We start from the raw sequence: 23,077 nt of genomic DNA, 5'->3' as shown, positions 1-23,077 counted from the left end.
ACAACCCTCCTTAATGAACACAGAGTGACATTTCACGAGGAAAAACATTTTTGGGTGGATCATACAGTTTGATCAGAGATGTGTTGTGGTTTGTCTTGCCATCTGTGCCTTATTCAGCCTTCCTTTTGATGAGTAGCCACTACAAATGATCCAGCCTGTGTGGCAGTGTCTGCTGTAAGCTGTGCAGAGTCCCTGAAAGCACAGCTCCCTCCTCATGAGCCACAGCTATGTCATATGTTTTGTGAAGTGATTCATTATTGCACTGGAAGTGGCAGCTAAAAGCCTCCAACTCTACTGATTTTAATTTGAAATGATTGCTCTCTGTGGCCTTGTGCAAGTTCCTGTGCAGTTGTTTAGTGGCAAAAAGTAACTTCTTTGGCATTTCTCTGCCTCTTCCCTCTTTTTTTTTTTTCAATGTATTTGGCATGTCAGTGTATAATTAGAACACTTTGTTCTTGAAACAAAAATTGAACTGCTATTCTCAGAATGCAGTTTTACAGCCTGCTGAAACAAAGGGGTTTTTCATTATCCTTCTCCTTCAGTACCCCTTGATAAGCAAAAAAACTGTAGAGCTAAAGCAGCATGGGCAAACTTAGCCCTGGTGACACCAAACTGCAAATGAGAGGGGAAAATCAGTGGGGAAGGCACAGAGGTGACAGAGGCTGGAGACTTTTAACTTGGCACTGAGGAAGAGGTGGCTTCTGAGGTTGGTGATTGATAGGCTGGGTTACTGTCTGGCCTGCACCAAGGCTGAAGGGAGGAAAAAGCCATCATGATGAATGATTTTTGGAGATGTGTGAACGAGGCCCCTGAACCCAGCGAGGAAGGAGCTGCTGTGATGGGTACAAAGCTTCTGAATGCAGTGGGTTATTTAGGATCTTGTTTACTGCTGAAAAGTGGTTGCAATAAGACTTGACTTTGCTTTGTTGCCTAAAATGGAAGATAAAAGTCGTGTTCAGCCCCTCTGTAGCAAGGATGTGGTTCTGTCAAGTGGAATGAGCAATCTCTTGGCTGTGTGAGTGACCTGTGCTGGGGAGATCCCTGTGGTGTCAGAGGGGGCTGCCAGCAGTGTCTGCTCCAGGCTGCTCAGGGGGGTGGATGCTCTACCTGTCTACACTTCTCAAGGAAAGAGCTCAATTAGGGAAAATAGGGGAAAAAAAGTGTCAGAACCATTTTCCTCCAGTCTCAGTGTCAGAACCATTTTCCTCCTTGTGTGTGCACGGATCCTCTGCCATAACTTGTGGCTGCTCCAAACTGTTGAATTAATGAGTGACCAAACCCTGTTTCTGTTTCCAACTGCTGGTGCAGCTTTAAGGAAGAGTTTCTGTGGGAGGGTGGAGAAATGTTTATGTGGACCAGGTCAAGGAAAGCATCTGGGCTAAACCTGACCTGGGGAAATAAGGAAGTTTTAGTTTGGACATTGATCCTGGTTTGTTTTGCATTGTTTGTATGAATTCTTGTGTGCCATGACAGGAAGAAAGGGGTGGCATGGGAATGGAAGGACAAGTGAAAGGAAGCTGGATGCTGTGGCAGCTCTGCACTCCATAGGATATCCCAAACAGGCTGTTAGAAATAAAATCACTGGTAGTGCATTTGTTCTTTAATAATTTACTATGAAACAAATGCATTCTCATCCTGCAGAAAATCACACCTTGCCCTAATACCTGTACACACTTTGTAATACTTGTACACACTTTTTAACACCTGATTTTTTCATTTTTCTTTTTTTTCAGACAATGGGCACTGCATATTAAGCAGGGGTGGAAGACTGAAGCCCATCTGGGGACAGAATGAGTTTAAAAGATGCTGACAGTGCAGTTTGCCAGGCAAAGGCAGCCTATAATCTTCATATTTACCCCCAACTCTCAACAGAAAGCGCTCCCTGCTGCAAAGTGACAGCAACCAAGGACAGCACATCATCAGATGTCATCAAGGATGTGATCAACATCTTAAACTTGGATGTCTCCAAGCATTATGTCCTCGTGGAGGTGAAAGAGTCAGGTGGAGAAGAATGGGTGCTTGACATCAACGATTCTCCCGTGCACAGGGTTCTGCTGTGGCCACGGCGCGCTCAGGACGAGCACCCTCAGAAGGATGGCTACTACTTCCTGCTGCAGGAGAGGAACACTGATGGCTCCATCAAGTATGTGCAGATGCAGCTGCTCTCCAAGGAGACAGATGCCAGGCGTTTGGTGGAGAGGGGATTTCTGCCCTGGCACCAGGAGGACTTTGATGATCTCTGCAATCTGCCCAACCTGACCGAGACAACGCTCCTGGAGAATCTCAAGTGCCGCTTCCTGAAGCACAGAATCTACACTTATGCAGGAAGCATCCTGATTGCAATTAACCCCTTCAAGTTCCTGCCCATTTATAACCCCAAGTATGTCAAGATGTATGAGAACCATCAGCTTGGGAAGTTGGAGCCTCACATTTTTGCCATTGCTGATGTGGCCTATCACACAATGCTTAAAAAACACGTTAACCAGTGCATCGTTATATCAGGTGAAAGTGGGTCTGGGAAAACCCAAAGCACAAACTTCTTAATTCACTGCCTCACTGCACTGAGCCAGAAAGGGTACGCCAGTGGTGTGGAGAGAACCATTCTGGGAGCTGGACCAGTTCTGGAGGTAAATTCATGCTCAAGTTGCCTTCTGTGCTAATTGTTTTTTAGAAACTTCAAATAGCTGCTGTTGAAAGCTACTTCTGAGTCACCTACTTGGTTTAGGCTTAAAATGTCACTGGTTTAGGCTTGGTTTAAATGTCACTGGGCTGCAGTGGTGCTTGGCAACATTACCCAACTGCTTCTGTTTGATTTTCCTTGTTCTGTTCACTTCACTTCCTGTTGCTTGTAATTTGTATTTGACTTAACTTTGCACCACTGAGCACCGATATTCTGGGGCAGAGGTTACCTGTGCTTTCCATCTGAAAGTTTTGATGGCATTTGAATCAAATCATAAGCAAATTTTTCATACATATTGTTCCACTGAAGCATCAACTGCTTGGTGTGATCCTGCCTTTGTGTGTGAGCATTTTACTGAACTCACTTTTGGAGGGAGTCATTTCTGTTTGTGGATGAGAGCAACATTTTGAGTTGGGGAGAAAGTAGGAGTCTGATTTGGCTTTTAATTCTTACAGCATTTCCAACAGAAAGCAAAACTAAACATGTGAGAAGGAGGGGAGTACAGCTGGCCCTGTGTTAGGTAATGTCAGAATAAACTTAAACTGATCTGTTCTCTCTTAAAGGAATAACTCCAGAAGTGTGGATGGATGTAATGCTCACCCATAACAAAATTTTCAACAGCAAAGAGCTTCAGCACCATCATTGTAATTTTTAGGTTTAGTTTCAAATGTAGTAACTCCTTCATTAAAAAAAAAAAGTTCAAGCTTTTCTTAAAGCTCTTCTGTAAAGAATGAGGAATATATGCAAGTTCTTTTTTGTCTTACTTTCAGCTGCTTGAAAGAAGAAGTAAAATTGAGGCTTTTTGGTTGCTGGAGTTCAAGTTTGCAGTTCTAAACAGAAAACAGGAAGGGGTCACAGTGGAAAGCCCTGCTTGATCAGCTGATCTCTCTCAGCCTTTGATAAATTTAAGTCTTTCATATCCTTGTCTACAGACCTGGTACAGCTGTGTCAAAGCAGGCAGAGATTTAAGGTCCTGTGTGTCTGTTTGTCTGCTGAGTGACAAATGCAGCTATCCCTGGGCTCACAACTAAAATTTATAACTTTGTGTAAAGCTGGGCATGCTCATAAAGAGACATTTGTGTTTCTCTGTGCTAAGACTGGGTGTCTTAAATACCACAGTTTCTTCAGACTTCCACTGAATATTTAGTAATATTTTTCATGAGAAAATAGTTTTTTTGAAATTGAAAATTCATGTAAATTTGGAGTTGAAAATTCATGTAAATTCAGTGTACGTCCAAAAGGCAGGCTGAGAATATAAGAAGTAAAACCCAGTTCTGTTTTGATGCATCAGGGCTGATTCAGCTGACAGTGAAGCTTCCATGTTTCCCAATTTCAGTCACTAAGCATAATTAAAAAAAACACAATCAGCTCTTGGTCCTGGGGAGGGATGCACAGAAAGCTTTGTGGAAGTTAAACTGAATTCAGGCTCCTCTTAGAGGTGGGCACTTCTAAATCCATCCCTGGTGACTCATTTTGGGTTTTTACTGAAGGGAACTAAAGTGCTGCAAGGGAGTTTTTCTTAAATGGATGTTGCTGGGGATTTTTTGCACAAACAATTTTAGTGTGCCCAGACTATTTGAGAATGCTCTGTTTAACTTGGAAGTTTTATTCTGAATCTTCATCAAAGTTGAAAATGTGTTTTTGACTAAAAACTTCCATGATGTAGAAGTGGGTTGCATTCTGGGTCAGAACTTCCTCATTTGAGTTATCTCTTATTCTTCTGTTACCTCAGTGAAATGGGGCTGTTTGTAGGGTGACCTTGTGTGAAAGTTCAAGGGGTTAAAGGGGTTCTAGCACAGGGGGGTGAGCACAATGAGGGTGTTATGGAGGTGGATTTATGATTTGATCTTTTCATGCTTTAGGAACAGAAACATTTCTCACTAAATCCTATTTGATTGATCTGAGTTCAAATCTCTGAACAGTTTACAGATAAATGATTGTTAATGTTTTTATTCCTTGATTACCATTTCTAGACTGAAGAATGGAGTTACAGCTGGACCATGAAAGATTTGATGTTAAATGTTGCTTGGTGTTGCCTTGTCAGACATCTGAGAGATGCAAGCCCTGGTGCTGAGGCAGTGGAGTTAAAAATGAACCAGGGTATCAGCACAAGTGCTGTCACATGGGCTGGGACAGGAGAGGAGCTCATGGGGCAGCTCTGACACTTCCTGCTCCCTGCCAGCCCCAGCCTGAGCTGTTCAAAGGTTCCTTCCAGGGCAGCTCCCCAGCACAGACCAACTGCAGTAATTCTGGTGATGTTTGACACTGCTTGCCCTTCTAGGGCAGCTCCCCAGCACAGACCAACTGCAATAATTCTGGTGATGTTTGGCACTGCTTGCCCTTCTAGGACAGCTCCCCAGCACAGACCAACTGCAATAATTCTGGTGATGTTTGGCACTGCTTGCAGCTTTGCAGAGAAAAAGGATCAGGAAGTGAAGCTGCTTCCCTGGACAGCGGTGCCTAAAGCTGAGCTTTGGTTTCAGTTGCCTCTCCCATGCAGGAATTGCTCTCACATCATGGTTTGTTGTTTTCTTCTTTGTTTTAATTGGATCTCCAGCCTAAGGGAGATCATCTCCAGTTTAAAACTGGTGGGAAGATAAATATAAGCTCTAAAATACTCCTAACGTTTTCAACCCTTTCTAAATTTAGTAATTAAAATACAGTTCCCTCACTTGAAGCTTTGCTTTCGTGTATTGATTAAGTTCAAGTAACTTATGACTGAAATCCTAAGAAGAAATTTACACTTGGCAAGTATTTGGGTCAAATTTGGAGTAATGAAATTTGAGATATCTCCAGTTTCTTTAAAACTGGTGGGAAGATAAATATAAGCTGTAAGATACTCCTTTTCTAAATTTAGTAATTAAAATACAGTTCCCTCACTTGAAGCTTTGCTTTCTTATATTGACTAAGTTCAAGTAATTTATGACTGAAATCCTAAGAAGAAATTTACACTTGGCAACTATTTGGGTCAAATTTGGAATAATCAAATTGGAGATTATCTCCAGTTTCTTTAAAGCTGGTAGGAAGATAAATATAGGCTCTGTTTTTAGATACTCCTTTTCTAAATTTAGTAATTAAAATAGAGTTTCCTGACTTGAACTTTGACTTCCTGTATTGACTAAATTCAAGTAACTTACGATTGAAATCCTAAGAATAAATTTACACTTGAGAACTATTTGGGTCAAATTTGGAGTAATCAAATTGGAGATTATCTCCAATTTCTTTAAAACTTGTGGGAAGATAAATATAAGCTGTAAGATACTCCTTTTCTAAATTTAGTAATTAAAATACAGTTCCCTACTTGAAGCTTTGCCTTCTTATATTGACTAAGTTCAAGTAACTTATGATTGAAATCCTAAGAAGAAATTTACACTTGAGAACTATTTGGGTCAAATTTGCAGTAATCAAATTTGAGATCATCTCCAGTTTAAAACTGCTGGGAAGATAAATATAAGCTCTGTTTTAAGATACTCCTTTTCTAAATTTAGTAATTAAAATACAGTTCCCTGCCTTGAAGTTTTGCCTTCTTATATTAACTAAATTCAAGTTACTTATGACTGAAATCCTAACAAGCAATTTACACTTAGCAACTATTTGGGTCAAATTTGGAATAAACAAATTGGAGATCAACTCCAGTTTCTTTAAAACTGGTGGGAAGATAAATATAAGCTCTGTTTGAAGATACTAAACATTTTCAGCCTTTTCTAAATGTAGTAATTAAAATAGAGTTTCCTGACTTGAACTTGGACTTCCTGTATTGACTAAATTCGAGTAACTTATGATTGAAATCCTAAGAAGAAATTTACACTTGAGAACTATTTGGGTCAAATTTGGAGTAATCAAATTTGAGATCAACTCCAGTTTAAAACTGGTGGGAAGATAAATATAAGCTCTGTTTTTAGATACTCCTTTTCTAATTTTAGTAATTAAAGTACAGTTCCCTCACTTGAAGCTTTGCCTTCTTGTATTGACTAAATTCAAGTTATGATTGAAATCCTAAGAAGGAATTTACACTTGGCCACTATTTGGGTCAAATTGGGAATAATCAAATTGGAGATTATCTCCAATTTCTTTAAAACTTGTGGGAAGATAAATATAAGCTTTGAAATACTCCTAACATTTTCAACCTTTTCTAAATTTAGGAATTAGAATACAGTTCCCTGCCTTGAAGCTTTGCCTTCTTGTATTGACTAAATTCAAGTTATGATTGAAATCCTAAGAAGAAATTTACACTTGGCCACTATTTGGGTCAAATTGGGAATAATGAATCAAACCTTTGTTTATTTTATAGTCTCAAACAAGACAAACCTTTCCATACACACTGAAGAAGTTTCCAATAAATTGATATTTTCCTTTCATCAGGGAAAAATGGCTTAACTGCATGTTTCAGCTATGAAATGCACAGCATGCTATCTAAGACTCTGAATTTCTTTTGGAAACTTAAAGTTCACTTATTCTTCAAGCCAGTTTAGTAAAGTGGCAGAAAATTGAGTTAAGGGATAGGAACATGTGGTGAGAGAACAGAGGGAATGGGAGCTTTGTTTTCTTGCAGCAGAGCTTCCCTTGGCTCTCTGCTGTTAAGCTGTAACCCTCAGTGTCCCCTGTTTATTACAGAATTTCAGTCACTTTTTGAGTGTGCTAAAAGTTCATTTCCCTCTGAAATGGGAGCTGAGAGGAGTTGGGACAGATGAAAATATTTGGGGTGTCATAATTCTTCATGTATTATTTTGAAAATCGTTGCTTATTCCCATCTGGATGTGTTCTGGTTTCTCAATGATGCTGAACCAGTCTTTGGAAAGAATTAAGGCCAAATAAAATGGAAATTCCAACAGGAAGCTTTTATTAATTGATCTTCTAAAGAAGAATTATTGACAGCACAATCAGGTGGGGGCAGATCAGATTTTCTAGAACTCACCAGATCTAAAAACTTCTAAAATTTAATCCTAGCAAGTTTTATGCTTTAGAATTCTGCACAGAGGAGCAGAGCAATTTGCTGCCAGCTCTGTTTCCCTCATGACAGCTGGGGCTCAGTGGAGCTTCAGCTCTGGTTCTCTGGTTTTCATTTCTATTTACCATCAAAGTGAAGGCTGAGCTAGAAAAGAGAGTGAACAGAGCTAAAGAATAAAGCAGGGATTTATTAAAAGGCCTCAATGGATGCACCTTGGGCAGCACAAGAGCCCAGCCAGGGCTGAGCCCAAGGTGAACCAAAATGGTCACAAAATGCACAACAGGTCACAGGGTCTCTCACTTTGATCAGTTCTGCTCCATTTGCATATTGCAGTTAATTATCCAATTAACCCATGCAGTCCCATCCTTGTTTTTCTCTCTCCAGCCCACGTTGTTTGTGCTCTTGGGCTGAGATTTGGGTCATTTGTCCTTGGTCCCCAGCTGGAGCAGGAATTGTTTTGTCTCCCTGCTCTGTGCACAGAGCTCACCATCCCCTCATGTGAACCCAGACCCACACACTAAAGCAGCACAGAACCTGAAAAATAAAAAAGCTAAACCTGAGGCATCAAAAGCCTGCACATTCCAGGGAAGGTGATTGTTTTGAGGCCATTATCTGCATGGCTTTGCTTTATTTCAGAATCCTAATCTGAGGAGAAACTTCTTTTTCCATTTTCTTGCATGGTTTCCCTGGTAGAAATGTGATGTTGCCTGCTTTCCCCTGCTGCACACAACTCTTGGAGAAAAAATCACTTTATTCTTCATTCATCCTGCCAAGGGGATTGCTGGGAGTTCCCAGGACATCCCCCAGCAGGAGGAGTTGTAAAATTACCCTGAATTTCCTGTTGGTGAGTGGACACTTCACAGCATGGCTGTGAGGAGCACTTCAACCCAGTGAAGTTAAACCAAGCTCAGCCCTGAAGGAATTTTTTCCTCTGCCAGGGTGTGGAGTTGGGGTCTCCCCTGTCCTTTGGCATGTTGGAAACTGGGTCTGTGTTCAGGAGTGGTTCTGCCATGGTTTGCATCAAACTCCCAACAGCTTTTTCAGATTTTGGCAATTCTTGTGAGACAACTAAATGAAATTTGAAATTTTTGTTGTGTTCCGGAGGTTCGTGTTGGGAGCATGTGTGAGGGGGTTGGGGTTTTTGGTTTTTTTTAACAAATAAAAGGAGAATGTGGTGATTTTCTGCTTACTTTTATATCTGTCCCTTTTGTAAGAATTTAAATGCCAAGCTCAGCTCTGAAGGAGCCCTTTCCTCTGCCAGGGTGTGGAGTTGGGGTCTCCCCTGTCCTTTGGCATGTTGGAAACTGGGTCTGTGTTCAGGAGTGGTTCTGCCATGGTTTACATCAAACTCCCAACAGCTTTTTCAGATTTTGGCAATTCTTATGAATGAAATGAAATTCTAAATGAAATTTTTGTGTTCCTGAGGTACATGCTGGGAACATTTCTGTGGGAGTTGGAGTTTTGGTTTTTTGGGGGTTTTTTTGTTTGTTTGTTTGTTTGTTTGGTGTTTTGTTTTGTTTTTAATAAAAGCAGAATTTGGTGATTCTCTGCTTACTTTGACATCTAACCCTATTGTAAGAATTTGAAATGTCAGGCTCCAGTTTCTGCCTCTTGCATTCCAAGGTGAGAGGATGGCCTGAATGATTTCCTGCCTCCCAGAATAGGCTGTCCCAGCTCTGATTCCTGCTATTTTTGACTGTTTTATTCAGTGTTGTGCATTGCAGTGATTTAGTTGGAGTTTTTTGGTTTTGTCTTCTCATGGATTCACAAGGGAAAACAGTAAATGGATTTGCTTATATAAAGGATTAATCATCTTTAGCTGAAATTTTCTTGTGAATTTATTTTGTACTCTTCAAAGTATTTTGAAGAATGTGGTAACAGTCATTAAAGTTAAATGTTACCAAAAAAAAAAAACCCACAAAAACCCACCCAGAATGTTTCCTGACTTGGAATATTCTTAAAAAACTTGTAGATATTGAAGGCTCTTCTGAGGAAATGGGTACATGAAAACTTTCCTAAAAACTGTTAATATTAGATCAGCTTTTAAGAATTTGCTGTGTGCTTTGACTAAATACCAGACACATGAGATCATAAGAGCCTTTAGTTTTAAACTGTATTCATTGCTTACATGAGTAATCACTAAGAAAAGTTTTTCAGGAAGCCTGAGTGATGGGATTTCTTAACTCTATAATGCCAAAAATATTTATTAATAAAAAATAATATAGTATAATATATATAATATTATAATATAATATATATATAGTGTGTATATATATAATACAATGCAAATTTAGCTGTTCTGTGATTTGGCTTCTTGGACATAACTGGTGAACTGATAATTCACTGGCGGTTTAGGCTGGAAAACTTTATAAAAATATTTTCTGGGATCATTTTGCAAGTCCATTACTCTGTAAGCTGGCAAGGTTCAGTGCAGGAGGTTTCCCAAAGCCCAGAGTGGGAAGTTGGATGGGGTTGTGCAGGGAGCAGGAGCTGAGCCACTGTCCTGGAGAGGAAGAGGAGTTGGATTTCCTGACAATTCATTCTCTGTGCTGATGTCACAGCACTTTCACTGCTGCCTTGGCAATGCAGGGAGCTGACCTGCATTTCATGCACCTCTTAATCTGCATGAAAATGGGCTCTAAAGAAGGGAAATCTGGTGATTACTTGGTGGATAAATACTGCAAAGAGATATTAATGACTGGGCAATGCTTGCTTTGAAAAATCTGAGTGGGGATGCTGCTGGCACTGAGATGTGTGCTGTGGTCTTGGAAAATGCAGAGCTGAGCTCAGCCCCAGCCCTGTGTGAGCACCTCTGGATCCAAATCCTCTCCCTTCAGCCCTCTGTGAGCACCTCTGGATGCAAATCCTCTCCCTTCAGCCTCTGTGAGCACTTTTGGATGCAAATCCTTTCCCTTCAGCCCTCTCTGAGCACCTCTGGATGCAAATCCTCTCCCTTCAGCCCTCTCTGAGCACCTTGGATCCAAATCCTTTCCCTTCAGTTATTTATGAGCACTTCTGGATGCAAATCCTCTCCCTTCAGCCCTCTGTGAGCACTTCTGGATCCAAATCCTTTCCCTTCAGTTATTTATGAGCACCTCTGGATCCAAATCCTCTCCCTTCAGCCCTGTGTGAGCACCTCTGGATGCAAATCCTCCCCCTTCAGCCCTGTGTGAGCACCTCTGGATCCAAATCCTTCCCCTGCTGAATCCTGTTGATTTTTCTGGAGTTCCAGCACAGTTACTCTGCCCAGGAAAAGCACCTTGAGCTTCTTCCTTTAGGTCAGGAATAACAATTCTCTGAGGAATTATGGACATTCTCCCAGTGTAGAGGAAGTTTTTCAGGTCCTCTGAATGCAGATAGTGGGATCATTTGGTGAAACTGGTGTGGAATTCAATTTTGGCCCAAAAGTTCCACTTGCAGCACTGCTGAAACCCTTAAGGTACTTTAAAAAGAGAACCAAAACCAGAAGAGAAGGGAAGAGTTACAACATCCAGATAATGATAATGGCAATGTTTTCATGGAAATAGGAATATTTGGATGTGTACACCATGGCTGGGTGCACACATGTGGGAAATGGATTTGTAGAAAAAGATGTGTTGTCTCAGTAAGGAGTGAAGAGAAAAGTAAAGTTTTTAATAGAAACCACAACAACTCCTACCACTCTGAAGTTATCATAAAAACCAATCAGCCCATTGAAGTAAATCAATAACCTCTTGAACAGAAAAAAATGAATACTCTCAAAAAATTACCCCTCATAAATCCTAATACATCAGAATTTTATTAATCCAAAACATCTAATCTTTTTTACAAAACCATCCTTTAAAACTTATTTCCATTCTCTCTCAATAATATCACTCTTACTCCAGAACATTTTGGAATCAACCTTTCTTATCTCAAAATGTACATACAGATATTATGTAAAGCTTCTCTCAAGTTTTCTTTTTCTTTTTTTACAAATGCTCAGCTGCGAGCTGGGTGCAGAGCAGGGACATCCACCCTGTGCCGGATGTGGCAGGGAGTGTGTCTGTGTGTGTGTGTGTCTGTGTGTGTGTGTGCCTGTGTGTGTGTCTGAGTGTGTCTGTGTGTCTGTCTGTGAGTGTGTCTGTGTGTCTGTGTGTGTGTGTCTGTCTGTGTGAGTGTCTGTGTGTGTCTGTCTGTCTGTCTGTGTGTGTGTGTCTGTCTGTCTGCGTGTGTCTGTCTGTGTGTGTGTCTGTATGTCTGTGTGTGTGTGTGTCTGTGTCTGTGTGTCTGTCTGTGTGTGAGTGTGTGTGTGTGTCTGAGTATGTGTGTCTGGGTGTGTGTGTCTGTCTGTGTGTCTCTGTGAGTGTGTGTCTGTCTGTCTGTGAGTGTGTCTGTCTGTGTGTCTGTCTGTGTGTGTGTGTGTGTTTGTGTGTGTGTGTGTCTGTGTCTGTGTTTGTCTGTGTGTGAGTGTGAGTGTCTGTCTGTGTGTCTGTCTGTCTGTGTCTGTGTGTGTCCATGTGTGTCTGTGTGTGTCCGTGTCTGTCTGTGTGTCTGTCTGTCTGTGTGTGTCCGTGTGTGTGTGTGTCTGTCTGTGTGTGTGTGTGTGCGTCTGTGTCTGTCTGTCTGTGAGTGTGAGTGTCTGTGTGTCTGTCTGTCTGTCTCTGTGTGTGTCTGTGTGTGTCCGTGTCTGTCTGTCTGTCTGTGTCTGTCTGTGAGTGTGTCCGTGTGTGTGTCTGTCTGTCTGTCTGTGTGTCCGTGTGTGTCTGTGTGTGTGCCTGCCTGTCTTGTGTGTCTGTGTCTGTGTGTGTGTCTGTGAGTGTGTGTCTGTCTGTCTCTCTGTGTCTCTGTCTGTCTGTCTCTGTGTGTGTCTGTCTGTCTGTCTGTGAGTGTCTGTCTGTGTCTCTGTGTGTGCAGGAAGAGATTGCACAGCTCTCTGCAATAATTCCCACCCCGTTTCACACGGGCTCTGTGCTGGGAGGATTTCCTCATGAGGACTTCACAGCTTGGAGCTTGCAGAGGAAATGTCTGTGGCAGGAGATGCTGGGGTAGCCTGTCCTGAGCAATAATTGCATTTTGGGGAGGTTTTCTTCTTCAGGGTGACAAGCTTCCCTTCCCTTGAACACATGGCTAAGAGTTGATAAAGACATTTCCATGGTAATGGACTTTTACATGAAATAAGTTTCCTTTGTAGTTAAATGTGGCTCAGGCAGAGGATTTTGTGTTATGTGTGCATTAGCAGCTGTCAGAGGACTCATGATCTGATAGAAGAATTAGAAATGCATAGTTAAATTTGTGCCACATCTATTTTTTCTTTCCTAACACCTCATCATAAAACTCCATTTTTCAGTATTGTGCAGTTGCCCAATGAGTTGTTCTGTAAACCAAAATTTTTCTGTTTATCCTTTTTGTGTTTTTTTTTTTTTTTTTGTATACACAACTTTGCGAATTCCTTTGAAAATTTCTTCTCTGAAGAAAAGTTGAATGTGAATTCTCTTCCCTGGTAGCAATACTTGGGGGAATAAGTTGTGGTTGTGACTTTTGTATGGAAGAGGTGATTTCATGGGGGTTGTGTTGAATCTCTGCTCTGAGGTCCTGATTTTTTGTTATTGCTTGAGGCTGATTTGCACACTCTACCTGTGCTTACCTGTGGCCCTTTTCCTGTTTTTTTGAATACACAACTTTGAAATTCCTTATATAAACAACTTTAATATAGAAATTCCTTATATAAATAACTTTATAAATGAGATATTAATGTGCTGTCTTTCTTGAAGAAAAGTTGTGTTTAATGTGAATTATTTTCTCTGTTAGCAATACATGGGGGAATCGGTTGTGGTTTCTGACTTTTGCATGGAAGAGGTGATTTCATGGTGGTTGTGCTGAATGTCTCCTCTGAGTTCCTGATTTTTGTTATTGTTTGAGGCTGATTTGCACTCTGTACCTGTCCTGTACCCCTGAAAATAACTAAAATTGTTATTCCCTTCCCTCAGTCCCACAAATTTAACTGCAGGGGTGAAATAACAAACATTTACAGTTCTGTGAGGAACTTCCTAGGCTGCCTTTTTGCTCTTTTTGTGCTGCAGTTCCCCCAATATTCTGATTTATTCTGGAAGCCAACAGGAATCTGAGCAATGAACACAAGAGCTTGGAAGCTGTGCATTGACACATTCAGTTTGATTGAAAATTAACTCATTTTGCTTTATTGCAGGCATTTGGAAATGCAAAAACAGCACATAACAATAACTCCAGTCGTTTTGGGAAGTTCATTCAAGTCAACTATTTAGAGAATGGGATTGTCAGGGGGTAAGTACAGGGTGAGCTGGTTCTGGGGGTGATCTCTGGGCTTTCAGGAACTGGGGAGCCTCTGTTGGACATAAAATGCTGCCTTGTTGCAGCTCTGCTCATAGGAAAATAACTTGGTGCTGTGGAGTTGAAAATTTTGTAAAGTGAGCTGTGTGAATTGTGAGGTGATGCTCAATATTCTGATATTGAATATTCTGATTTTAAATATTCTGATTTTGAATATTCTGATTTTGAATATTCTGACTTTGCTGTACAGCTTGCTCATGTTAAGGATCTGCTGCTCTATCTTTACCTTCATGGTAAATGAAGGCTTTCTGCCCTCTCCATTTTGCTTTTAAAAACCGAAGATCTGAATTTTTAAGAGGAATGGAGAGAAGTGAAATAGATTTGAGGAAGCCATTTTAAAGAAACAGTTTAAACATCAGCTAAAGAGATAAAGAAAACTATGAAATTACTTTACCAAATGTGTGTGTTTATATCTGAAGGTCTTAAAACATGAGATATTTCATGCCTACATTTGCTGGTTCTGAGGGATTGTGGAGAAATCCCTGACCTTGATGCTCCAGTGTTTCTTTTCTTTGCATTTCTTCTCATTTGCAATAACTTGAGTGACTGGGAACTCTGTGCCACATGTGCCTTGAGTGTTATCCTGAATAAATTTAACATATTTTCAGACCCAGCCACACCAGCTCAGCAGATTGGTACAATTTGAATAAACTTGTTTTGTCTTCAGCCTGAGGAAAAAATGCTCAAACTTTGTCCTCAATCCTTGTGCCCCTTGTCAAGGGCTTGGAATTCTTGTTTTGGTTACTTTGTCACCCTGTAGGGGTTTGCTGGCTGCTTCCATCCTGGGCTGATGTCTTCACTGACATAAAAATCCAGCAGATTTTTTGGGATGAGAATCAGGCAGATATCTGGGATATTTCAGGGTTCTTGCCTTGGCATGCCCTGTCAGATAGATGTTAATCTTTCAGGATAACACATTGCTACCACTCTGTGGGTCTTGTTTCTGGTGGCAATTTTCATCAGCACTTTCCTTGCTTGGTCAGCCTGTTTTAAATTATCTGCACCAAAGCCAAGCACTGCAGAGAGGAATTCCTTGGGTATTCATTTCTTCCAGAGCCTACTGAAATTCTTGGTTTAGATTTAAAGTAGTGTCTGAGCTCTTCTCTTGCACATTTTAGTGCAGATCTCATTGTTTGAACTCTCTTGGCAGTTGCTGTCTGATGTTTTCTGAGCTCTTTTCTCTTTGCCCTCATGCTTATTTCATTTTCTGTGCTTCCTTAGGGCTGTGGTTGAAAAATACCTGCTTGAAAAATCTCGTCTGGTTTCTCAAGAAAAAGATGAAAGGTAAGAGAGAAATGCAGTTTTCCAAGAGAGTTAAAATCAATTCAGCAGTTTAAGAACATCTGAATTATGCAGAATAAAAGAAAATCCTCTATATTTTAATGAGAAATGCATTGACTGCAGGAACTACCATGTCTTTTATTATTTGCTACTTGGAGTCAATGAGGAGGAGCGTAAAGAATTTCACCTCAAGCAACCTGAAGATTATTTCTACCTCAACCAGGTAATCTGTGATTTACCAATGCATTGATAAGGGTTGGTCAAAGATGAAAGGAAGGAGAACAGATTGTGCTGGGCTTTTTGTGATGGTTGGGTTTCGCTCTTTGCCTTTTTTTGGATTTCTCTTTGCAGCATAACTTGAAAATTGAAGATGGGGAAGATCTCCGACATGAATTTGAGAGATTAAAACAAGCCATGGAGATGGTTGGCTTCCTTTCAGCAACAAAGAAACAGTAAGTGCAGTTCTGTTTGCTTTTGTTATTGGCATTTATTGTTCATGGCTTGCAATGTAGGGATCAAAGTAGTTCTGTAGGGAATGAGGAGAGCTGAGTGTTTGAGAGCTTACAGATTGATTATTGAGGCAGAATTAGCTCTGCTAACCTATCATAATGAACTATCTTAAGACAAATTCTGACATAATTCAACTTTTCTTCCTCAGGATATTTTCAATCCTTTCAGCTATTCTGTATCTGGGCAATGTCACCTACAAAAAGAAAGCCACAGGTCGGGATGAAGGGTTGGACGTGGGACCTCCTGAAGTGTTGGACATTCTCTCCCAGCTGTTGAAAGTAGAGTATTTCTCTTTAGCATTAATTAATTAATGCTATTAAATCCTAGATCTCTTTAGTATTAATGTGTGACACACCTGTTTGTCATGGTCTACTTCAGCATTTCACTCAGCTATCCCAATTGTTGTATCTAAATCTCATTTGTGATCCACAAAATTGATCTTGTGAGAGGGGAAACATGAAATTAGTGAGATTAATGCTAATTCTCTTTAGTATGAATTAATTAATACACCTGTTTGTCATGTTCTACCTCAGCATTTCACTCAGCTATCCCAATTGTTGTATCTAAATCTCATTTGTGATCCACAAAATTGATCTTGTGGGAAGGGGAAACATGAAATTAGTGAGATTATTTGGGTTAGAGATGGAATATAACCTGCAGCATGGAAATAGAAGCTGTTGACTCACCAATCAGAGGTGAGCAAGAATAGATTCAGTGTAGGTGTGTTCTTTGCCACCACAGGGAAACATCTGAATGAATGAATGTAAACAGAATAATTTCAACAAGTTGTAGGACTTGTAAAGCTACTGATGGATGATAAGTGTGGCTGTTGTCAAAGAGATTCTCTGGAGAAGTTGCATGTCCACTGCTGCAGTCAGATAACTCATTCAGGATGGTGACAGCAGCTCTTGTTCTCTCTTGTTTTGAAGGTTAAACGTGAAATCCTGGTAGAAGTGCTCACAAAAAGAAAAACTGTGACTGCTAATGATAAGCTTATTTTGCCATATAGTCTCAATGAGGTGAGTAAAAAAGCACTTGTAGAGTGATTTTAAATAACTGAAATTTGCTTTTTTGGATTAAAAAAGCTGTTATGGTACATTTTCACATTTTGTGAGGGATGGTTGGGAAGTTAGAAGTTTGAATTAAAGGCAAACTGTGGTTTTATTTATCTCTGCTGGGGTTGTAACCTGTGAGTGACACTGGTTTGAAACAGAAATGATTATTTTTTAAACAAAGTCCAAAATTGTTTGATCTGCAGGCAATAACAGCTCGAGATTCCATGGCCAAGTCCTTGTACAGTGCTTTGTTTGACTGGATTGTTCTGAGAATCAATCATGCACTCCTCAACAAGAGGGACATGGAGGAATCTGTTACAGTAAGTCCCTCACAAAACCAAGTCTTTGCAGGCACCTAGCAGTCAATCCTAGAGATGATATATTGTGATATCTGGGATGAATTTTGATACTTCTCAAGCCCTGGTAAATTCCCTGGTAATATTTAATCATCTCTGTTTTCACAGTAGGCAGAACTATTAAATATTTAAAATCTTTCAGCACAGACTGCAGTGCTTTCTGGCTGTTTATCTCTTGGGGTTAAGGCACTGGATGACAGATTGGTAACTGGATTTCCACATCTTCTTTTAGTGTCTGTCCATTGGTGTACTTGATATTTTTGGATTTGAAGATTTTGAAACCAACAGTTTTGAGCAGTTCTGCATAAATTATGCAAATGAGCAACTTCAGTATTATTTCAATCAGCACATTTTCAAATTGGAGCAGGTAAGAAATGAGAGTGGCTGAAGTGAAACCTGTTTTTATCAAGTGTTTGTGTATTATGCAAACTTAGCCTTTACTCTGCAATTGCTTGAATATTTCTGCAAGTCTTTATTTTTAAAATTTCTTCTTTCACTGCTGCTTGTTCTTGTACTAATGGGGTCTTTCTTCAGAGGGCTGGCACTGAATTTCTGCTTGACTGCAAAAACTAAGATAACATCCAGGTGATCCCAGACAGAAGGCAGCTAAAACTGTGAACTTTGGTACTGCAAGTCTGTAGGTGAGGGGTTGGATTTGGGTGTTTTTGTTTCAGTGGTTGGGAAACAACTTCTCTTATTTTTTAGCAGTCTGGAAGTGTTTAATAACCAGTCTTTGCTGCTTCTCCCACCCAACTGCATTTAGGGGGCACAGCTGTGATCCTGGCAGTGGTGCTGAATTCCTGGCCTGTGTGGATTGACTGGTTTGCAGGTGCTGTCACCTGACAGAGCTCTGAGTGCTGCAGGAGCCAGCAGATCCTGTCCTGGACTGGGTTTTGGAGGTTTTTTGCTCCAGACTTGTTTTATTTCTGCTTTGTGCAGAAGTAAGGTTCTCAGGTCACTGCTGAAAGGACTCATTCTCTAGTATGTGGTACTTTGTCAACAACTTTAGGCAAGCATTTTAAAGAAAATAAAGTTACCTAACATCCAAACTCTGTGTGTAAACATGATTTTGAGGTCCCTGTTTTGTAACTTAGGACAGAATTGGTTATCCAGGCTGGCCAGAGTAAATAGTTACATTGTCTTCTTTTTTTTTTCTAATGCCATTTTTCCAAATAAGCTTAATCCTTGAATGACCCATTTCCTGTATCTCTTGCAGCCTGAGGGCCCTCAGGGAGATCTCTATATCTTTTTAAATAAAGGCTTTTTTGTCTGTGCAAAATGACATCTCAGTTCTGTAACACGGTGTGCACTGTGCTGGGCAGACTGAATTCCACCTACTTAAAAATAATGCAGTTATCATCATCATCATCATCCAGACCATGAGAGATGCTCTTTGTCCTTTGTTAAACATAAAACTTCTTGGATTTTCTGTGTGATTCTTATTTTAACTTTATCATTTTTTTTACTTTATTACCTTATCATTAGTTTTTTCCTGTGGCTATTTACAGAATTAAGAAAATCTGGTATTTTGCTTCTGTATCTTAGTGGGAAGATTGTCTTGTCAAGCATTTGAGGGATTGTCACTTCAATAGAAGAGCTTCATGTTCTCTTGTCAGGGAGCTCCAAATGTTCTGGGCCTAAGCAACATCCATTGCTTCCTGAGGGAAGTTCTGGTGCTGATGTTCTGCAGGCCTTCACTGCCTGTTTTGAAACTTCTTGTTATTTTCTCTGACTGTGCAATATGAAAATTCTGGAACTTGATATTTAACTACTCTCATTTCCCATATTACAAAAACCATGGAAGAGCAAATAAACTCAAACTCCTCTGTGTGTGCCCAGTTTTGCTGGAGTGCTGAGGATGTAATGTCTGACTCCAGGGTCCTGGGCTGCTGATTGCTGGGAAGGCAGAGCACAGCAGAACATTCCTTTCACAGCTTTGGTTTTGAAATAGTTTCACCCCAAACAGACCCTGCTGAGTGACGTGCCTGAGGACCTTTGATCTGTGCCACTGTGCCTTTTCTTCTGTTCTTATTTATAAATTCTCCTTATTTTTGTCTCTGCTGCCTGAACTAACAAACTCCACTTGCTGTGCCTGTCCAAGGCTGTGTTTTAAGCACTTAAACCACAGGACATCAAAGGTCAGGGCACTGTACTGACAAAGGAATTTTCTTGAGCCACACAGGAGGAATATAAGAGTGAAGGGATCACTTGGCACAATATTGACTATACTGATAACGTGGCCTGCATTCACTTAATCAGCAAGAAGCCCACTGGTCTCTTCTATCTTCTGGATGAAGAAAGCAAGTAAGGAACAAACATCTGCAAAAACATGTGGCAGGGAGGAGGGAAGGACTTTGAAAGGACAAAAATACATTGTGGGAAGCAAAGGGTTATTTTTGACTCTGATTTACACTGGAGTTTGCTTCTAATGACTCCAATATGGTGATGAAATACATTGATGCTAAAACTGAACTTTGCCTTATGCAAACTTGGAACTTCCATGTTTGTGGTTTACTGTGGAACTGCAGTTAAAGTAAAATGCATGGCTGGAAGTCTTTGCAGCATTAAGTAGCAAGTGTGGTAAATAGTTAATGTGGTGCAAACTAAATTTGGCTGGTGAAGTGGGAAGAAACACTGAAGTACACTTGAAACCTCAGAATCTTCTGCTGTGTGTGGAGCTGCTTGGTTTGGGTCCAGAAACTGAGCCCACCTTTAAAATTCAAAGCAGGCAGAGAGATCTTGGACAATTAATACTTTGCACAAGCAACAATAGGTGTTCATTGTAATAAAAATACCTGTATTTGAGAAATGGCTGACCTCTTTTGTCTTGTATTCCCAGTTTTCCACATGCCACCAACCAAACTCTGCTGGCAAAATTCAAACAGCAGCATGAGGAGAACAAGTTTTTTGTTGGAACCCCAGTGATGGAGCCTGCTTTTATCATTCGCCATTTTGCTGGCAAAGTGAAATACCAGATCAAAGTACGTGGTGGATCTCATGGGCACAAGAATTTCCTTGTCTTTCTGGGAGTTTTTTGTCAGGATGTAGAAAATTTGGGAATGGGCTGGATCAGAAGGGTTCTCAGAGGTACTTTGGGGTTCTTTCTTGGGGGATGGCGGTGGTGAGTGGATGGTAACGCTGACTGTTATTCTGAATAAACAAACCAGGGAGTTTCTGTGAGCTGTTGTGGTTCCACGTGGCTGTTTTTCAGGATTTCAGGGAGAAGAACATGGATTACATGAGGCCTGACATCGTGGCCCTGCTGCGCAGCAGCGACAGCGCCTTCGTGCGGGAGCTGATCGGGATGGACCCGGTGGCCGTGTTCCGCTGGGCCGTGCTGCGCGCTGCCGTCCGTGCTGTGGCTGTGTTCAACCAGGCCGGCAGGGACAGGGCTCAGAAAACTGCAGGTGGGGATGGAGAGAGGCAGGGATGGACTGAGGAACAGCAGGTGGGGCTGGGGAATGGCAGGGATGGAACAGGGATAGACCGAGGAACAGCAGGTGGGGCTGGGGAAGGGCAGGGATGGAACAGGGATGGATCAAGGAACAGCAGGTGGGGCTGGGGAAGGGCAGGAATGGAACAGGGATGGATCAAGGAACAGCAGGTGGGGCTGGGGAAGGGCAGGGATGGAACAGGGATGGACCAAGGAACAGCAGGTGGGGCTGGGGAAGGGCAGGAATGGAACAGGGATGGACCGAGGAACAGCAGGTGGGGCTGGGGAAGGGGAAAGGGGTGGGACGGGAAAGGGCAGGGATGGACCAAGGAGCAGCAAGTGGGGCTGGAGAAGGGGAGGGGTGGGATGGGGAAGGGTGGGGATGGACCAGGGAATGGCAGGTGGGGCTGGGGAATGGCAGGGATGGACCAAGGGAACAGCAAGTGGGACTGGGGAACGGGAGGGGTGGGAACAGGAAACGGCAGGTGGGGCTGGGGAGTGGCAGGGATGGACCAGGGAAGGGCAGGGATGGACCAGAGAACGGGAGGGGTGGACCAGGGAGGGGCAGAGATGGACTGGGGAAGGGCAGGGATGGACTGGGGAATAGCAGGTGGGGCTGGGGAATGGCAGGGATGGAACAGGGATGGACTGAGGAACAGCAGGTGGGGCTGGGGAAGGGGAGAGGGGTGGGACGGGAAAGGGCAGGGATGGACCAAGGAGCAGCAAGTGGGGCTGGAGAAGGGGAGGGGTGGGATGGGGAAGGGTGGGGATGGACCAGGGAATGGCAGGTGGGGCTGGGGAATGGCAGGGATGGACCAGAGAATGGCAGGTGGGGATGGGAGTGGCAGGGATGGACTGGGGAACAGCAGGTAGGGTTAGAGAGTGGCAGGGATGGACCGGGGAAGGGCAGGGAATGGAATAGGAGACAGCAGGTGGGGCTGAGGAAGGGCAGGGATTTACTGGGGAATGGCAGGGATGGAACAGGGAGTGGTAAGGATGGACCAGGGAATAGCAGGAGGGGCTGGGGAATGGCAAGGATGGAACAGAAAATGGCAGATGGGGTTAGGGAGCGGCAAGGATGGACCGGGGAAGGGCAGGGATGGACTGGGGAATGGCAAGTGGGGTTAGGAAGCAGCAGGGATGGACCAGGGATGGAACAGGAGATGGCAGGTGGAGTTATGGAGCAGCAGGGATGGAACAGGAAACAGCAGGTAGGGCACTGGCTGGGAAGATGCAGGTATGACACAGAAAACTGCTCTCTGAAAATGGTTAATACTCTATAATTGCTCTGCTGGCAAAATGAGTTTGTGGCAAAACATCATCAACCAGACACCATCTTTGGTGCTGAAGACAAATCTAGTGTGGAAATGGTTTAATATTAATAATGGAGGAGGTTGTCATTGTTCTTACCTGAGGTCATTCAGCTTTCCTCCTCCAGTCAGTGCAGCATTTCCAGCAGGCTGGGACAGACTTGAAGGCCTATTTGTGAAAGTTGGAGGTGGTAATTCTGATATTCTCATCTTATCACTAATTTTGATCTTCCTAGACCTATGTGAAGTATCAAATGAGTATTCAGGGTTAATAACTAAATTTGAGCAGCTGCAACTTCCTGTCTGGTAGATGGGAGTTTGAACAGCAAATTGTAGCTTGATAAAGGACTGGATAAAAACTCCAGACCCTTGGATAGATACTGTGCTTGCTAAAGTTGGTGGTTTTGGGGGTTTTTTGCCTGCTCATATCTTTGTCCAAATGCAGTGTTTTGGTTATTTCCTGACAGGAGTGGTACGTCAAGGACCCAGAGTTCCCCTTGGAGAACTCCAGAGATCCAACACGCCGGTAGAAAAAGTTTATCGGTGAGAAGCACATCCCCAACCCCTGCAGGGAACAGCTGAAGTGCTGAGCTGGATTTTCATAGATCTAATCTCAACTAGATCCTTCCACAAGGAAAGCAAGCTTTATTTCTTCTGTCTTGTTTTCTTTGGCCTTTTTAATACCATCCAAACAACACTCTGGCTTATTTTATGTGAGACCCAAAGCCACCACATGTTGGGGACAGCCTCAGTTCCATTTCCTGCTGGGTTTTTGAGTTCTCTGTGGTTGCTGTGTGCAGCTTTTAGCATTGTGTGCTCCTCTGCAGCCAGTCTGGGTCACTGAAGGGGGCAGAGGCAGGGCCAGTCTTACAGAACTGTATCTCTGTAGGGAGATTTGCCTTTCCATGGATATTTAGGCTTTGTACATGTTCCTTTTGCAGCCTCTCAGTGCTCGATTTCTCATTTGATTGTTCTGAGGATTTCGATATAAATGCTTTCCAAGACATCATTTCTTTTTGTGAGAACAAGAAGTAAGTAGCAAAAGGCCTGGACTCCCAGGCCAAGGAGGCACATTTCCAGGACACAGTGACTTTCTCAGTGTGCTCTGGGTGACAGTGAAGCCATGGAGCACTTAAAGTAGTGACTTCATGCTGCTTCCTAATTACTGCATCCTGGA

The 23,077-nt window shown here is 42.1% G+C and overlaps 1 protein-coding gene across 10 annotated transcripts in view; it reads left to right on the top strand.

Annotated features, from left to right (window-relative positions):
• MYO9B (myosin IXB) overlaps positions 1-23,077 on the top strand; it is a 48,274-nt gene that overhangs the window by 7,101 nt on the left and 18,096 nt on the right. For 6 of the 10 annotated variants that reach the window (XR_010028404.1, XM_063160898.1, XM_063160895.1 and 3 more), the window contains exons 3-16: positions 1,734-2,627; positions 13,795-13,889; positions 15,177-15,239; positions 15,360-15,459; positions 15,588-15,688; positions 15,895-16,024; positions 16,676-16,765; positions 17,005-17,121; positions 17,390-17,524; positions 19,340-19,461; positions 19,997-20,138; positions 20,369-20,564; positions 22,368-22,443; positions 22,842-22,931. Coding sequence is in view for 9 of the 10 variants with exons in the window: in XM_063160898.1 (XP_063016968.1) it covers positions 1,791-2,627; positions 13,795-13,889; positions 15,177-15,239; positions 15,360-15,459; positions 15,588-15,688; positions 15,895-16,024; positions 16,676-16,765; positions 17,005-17,121; positions 17,390-17,524; positions 19,340-19,461; positions 19,997-20,138; positions 20,369-20,564; positions 22,368-22,443; positions 22,842-22,931 (2,294 nt within the window). In the remaining variant the exon portion in view is untranslated. The remainder of the gene's footprint in view (positions 1-1,733; positions 2,628-13,794; positions 13,890-15,176; positions 15,240-15,359; positions 15,460-15,587; positions 15,689-15,894; positions 16,025-16,675; positions 16,766-17,004; positions 17,122-17,389; positions 17,525-19,339; positions 19,462-19,996; positions 20,139-20,368; positions 20,565-22,367; positions 22,444-22,841; positions 22,932-23,077) is intronic. The other 4 variants (XM_063160900.1, XM_063160899.1, XM_063160896.1 and 1 more) reach the window with 1 other exon arrangement.

The sequence above is a fragment of the Melospiza melodia genome, chromosome 7, assembly GCF_035770615.1.
Source record: "Melospiza melodia melodia isolate bMelMel2 chromosome 7, bMelMel2.pri, whole genome shotgun sequence".
Taxonomy (NCBI): Eukaryota; Metazoa; Chordata; class Aves; order Passeriformes; family Passerellidae; genus Melospiza; species Melospiza melodia.
This window is presented reverse-complemented; position numbering and strand designations above follow the sequence as displayed.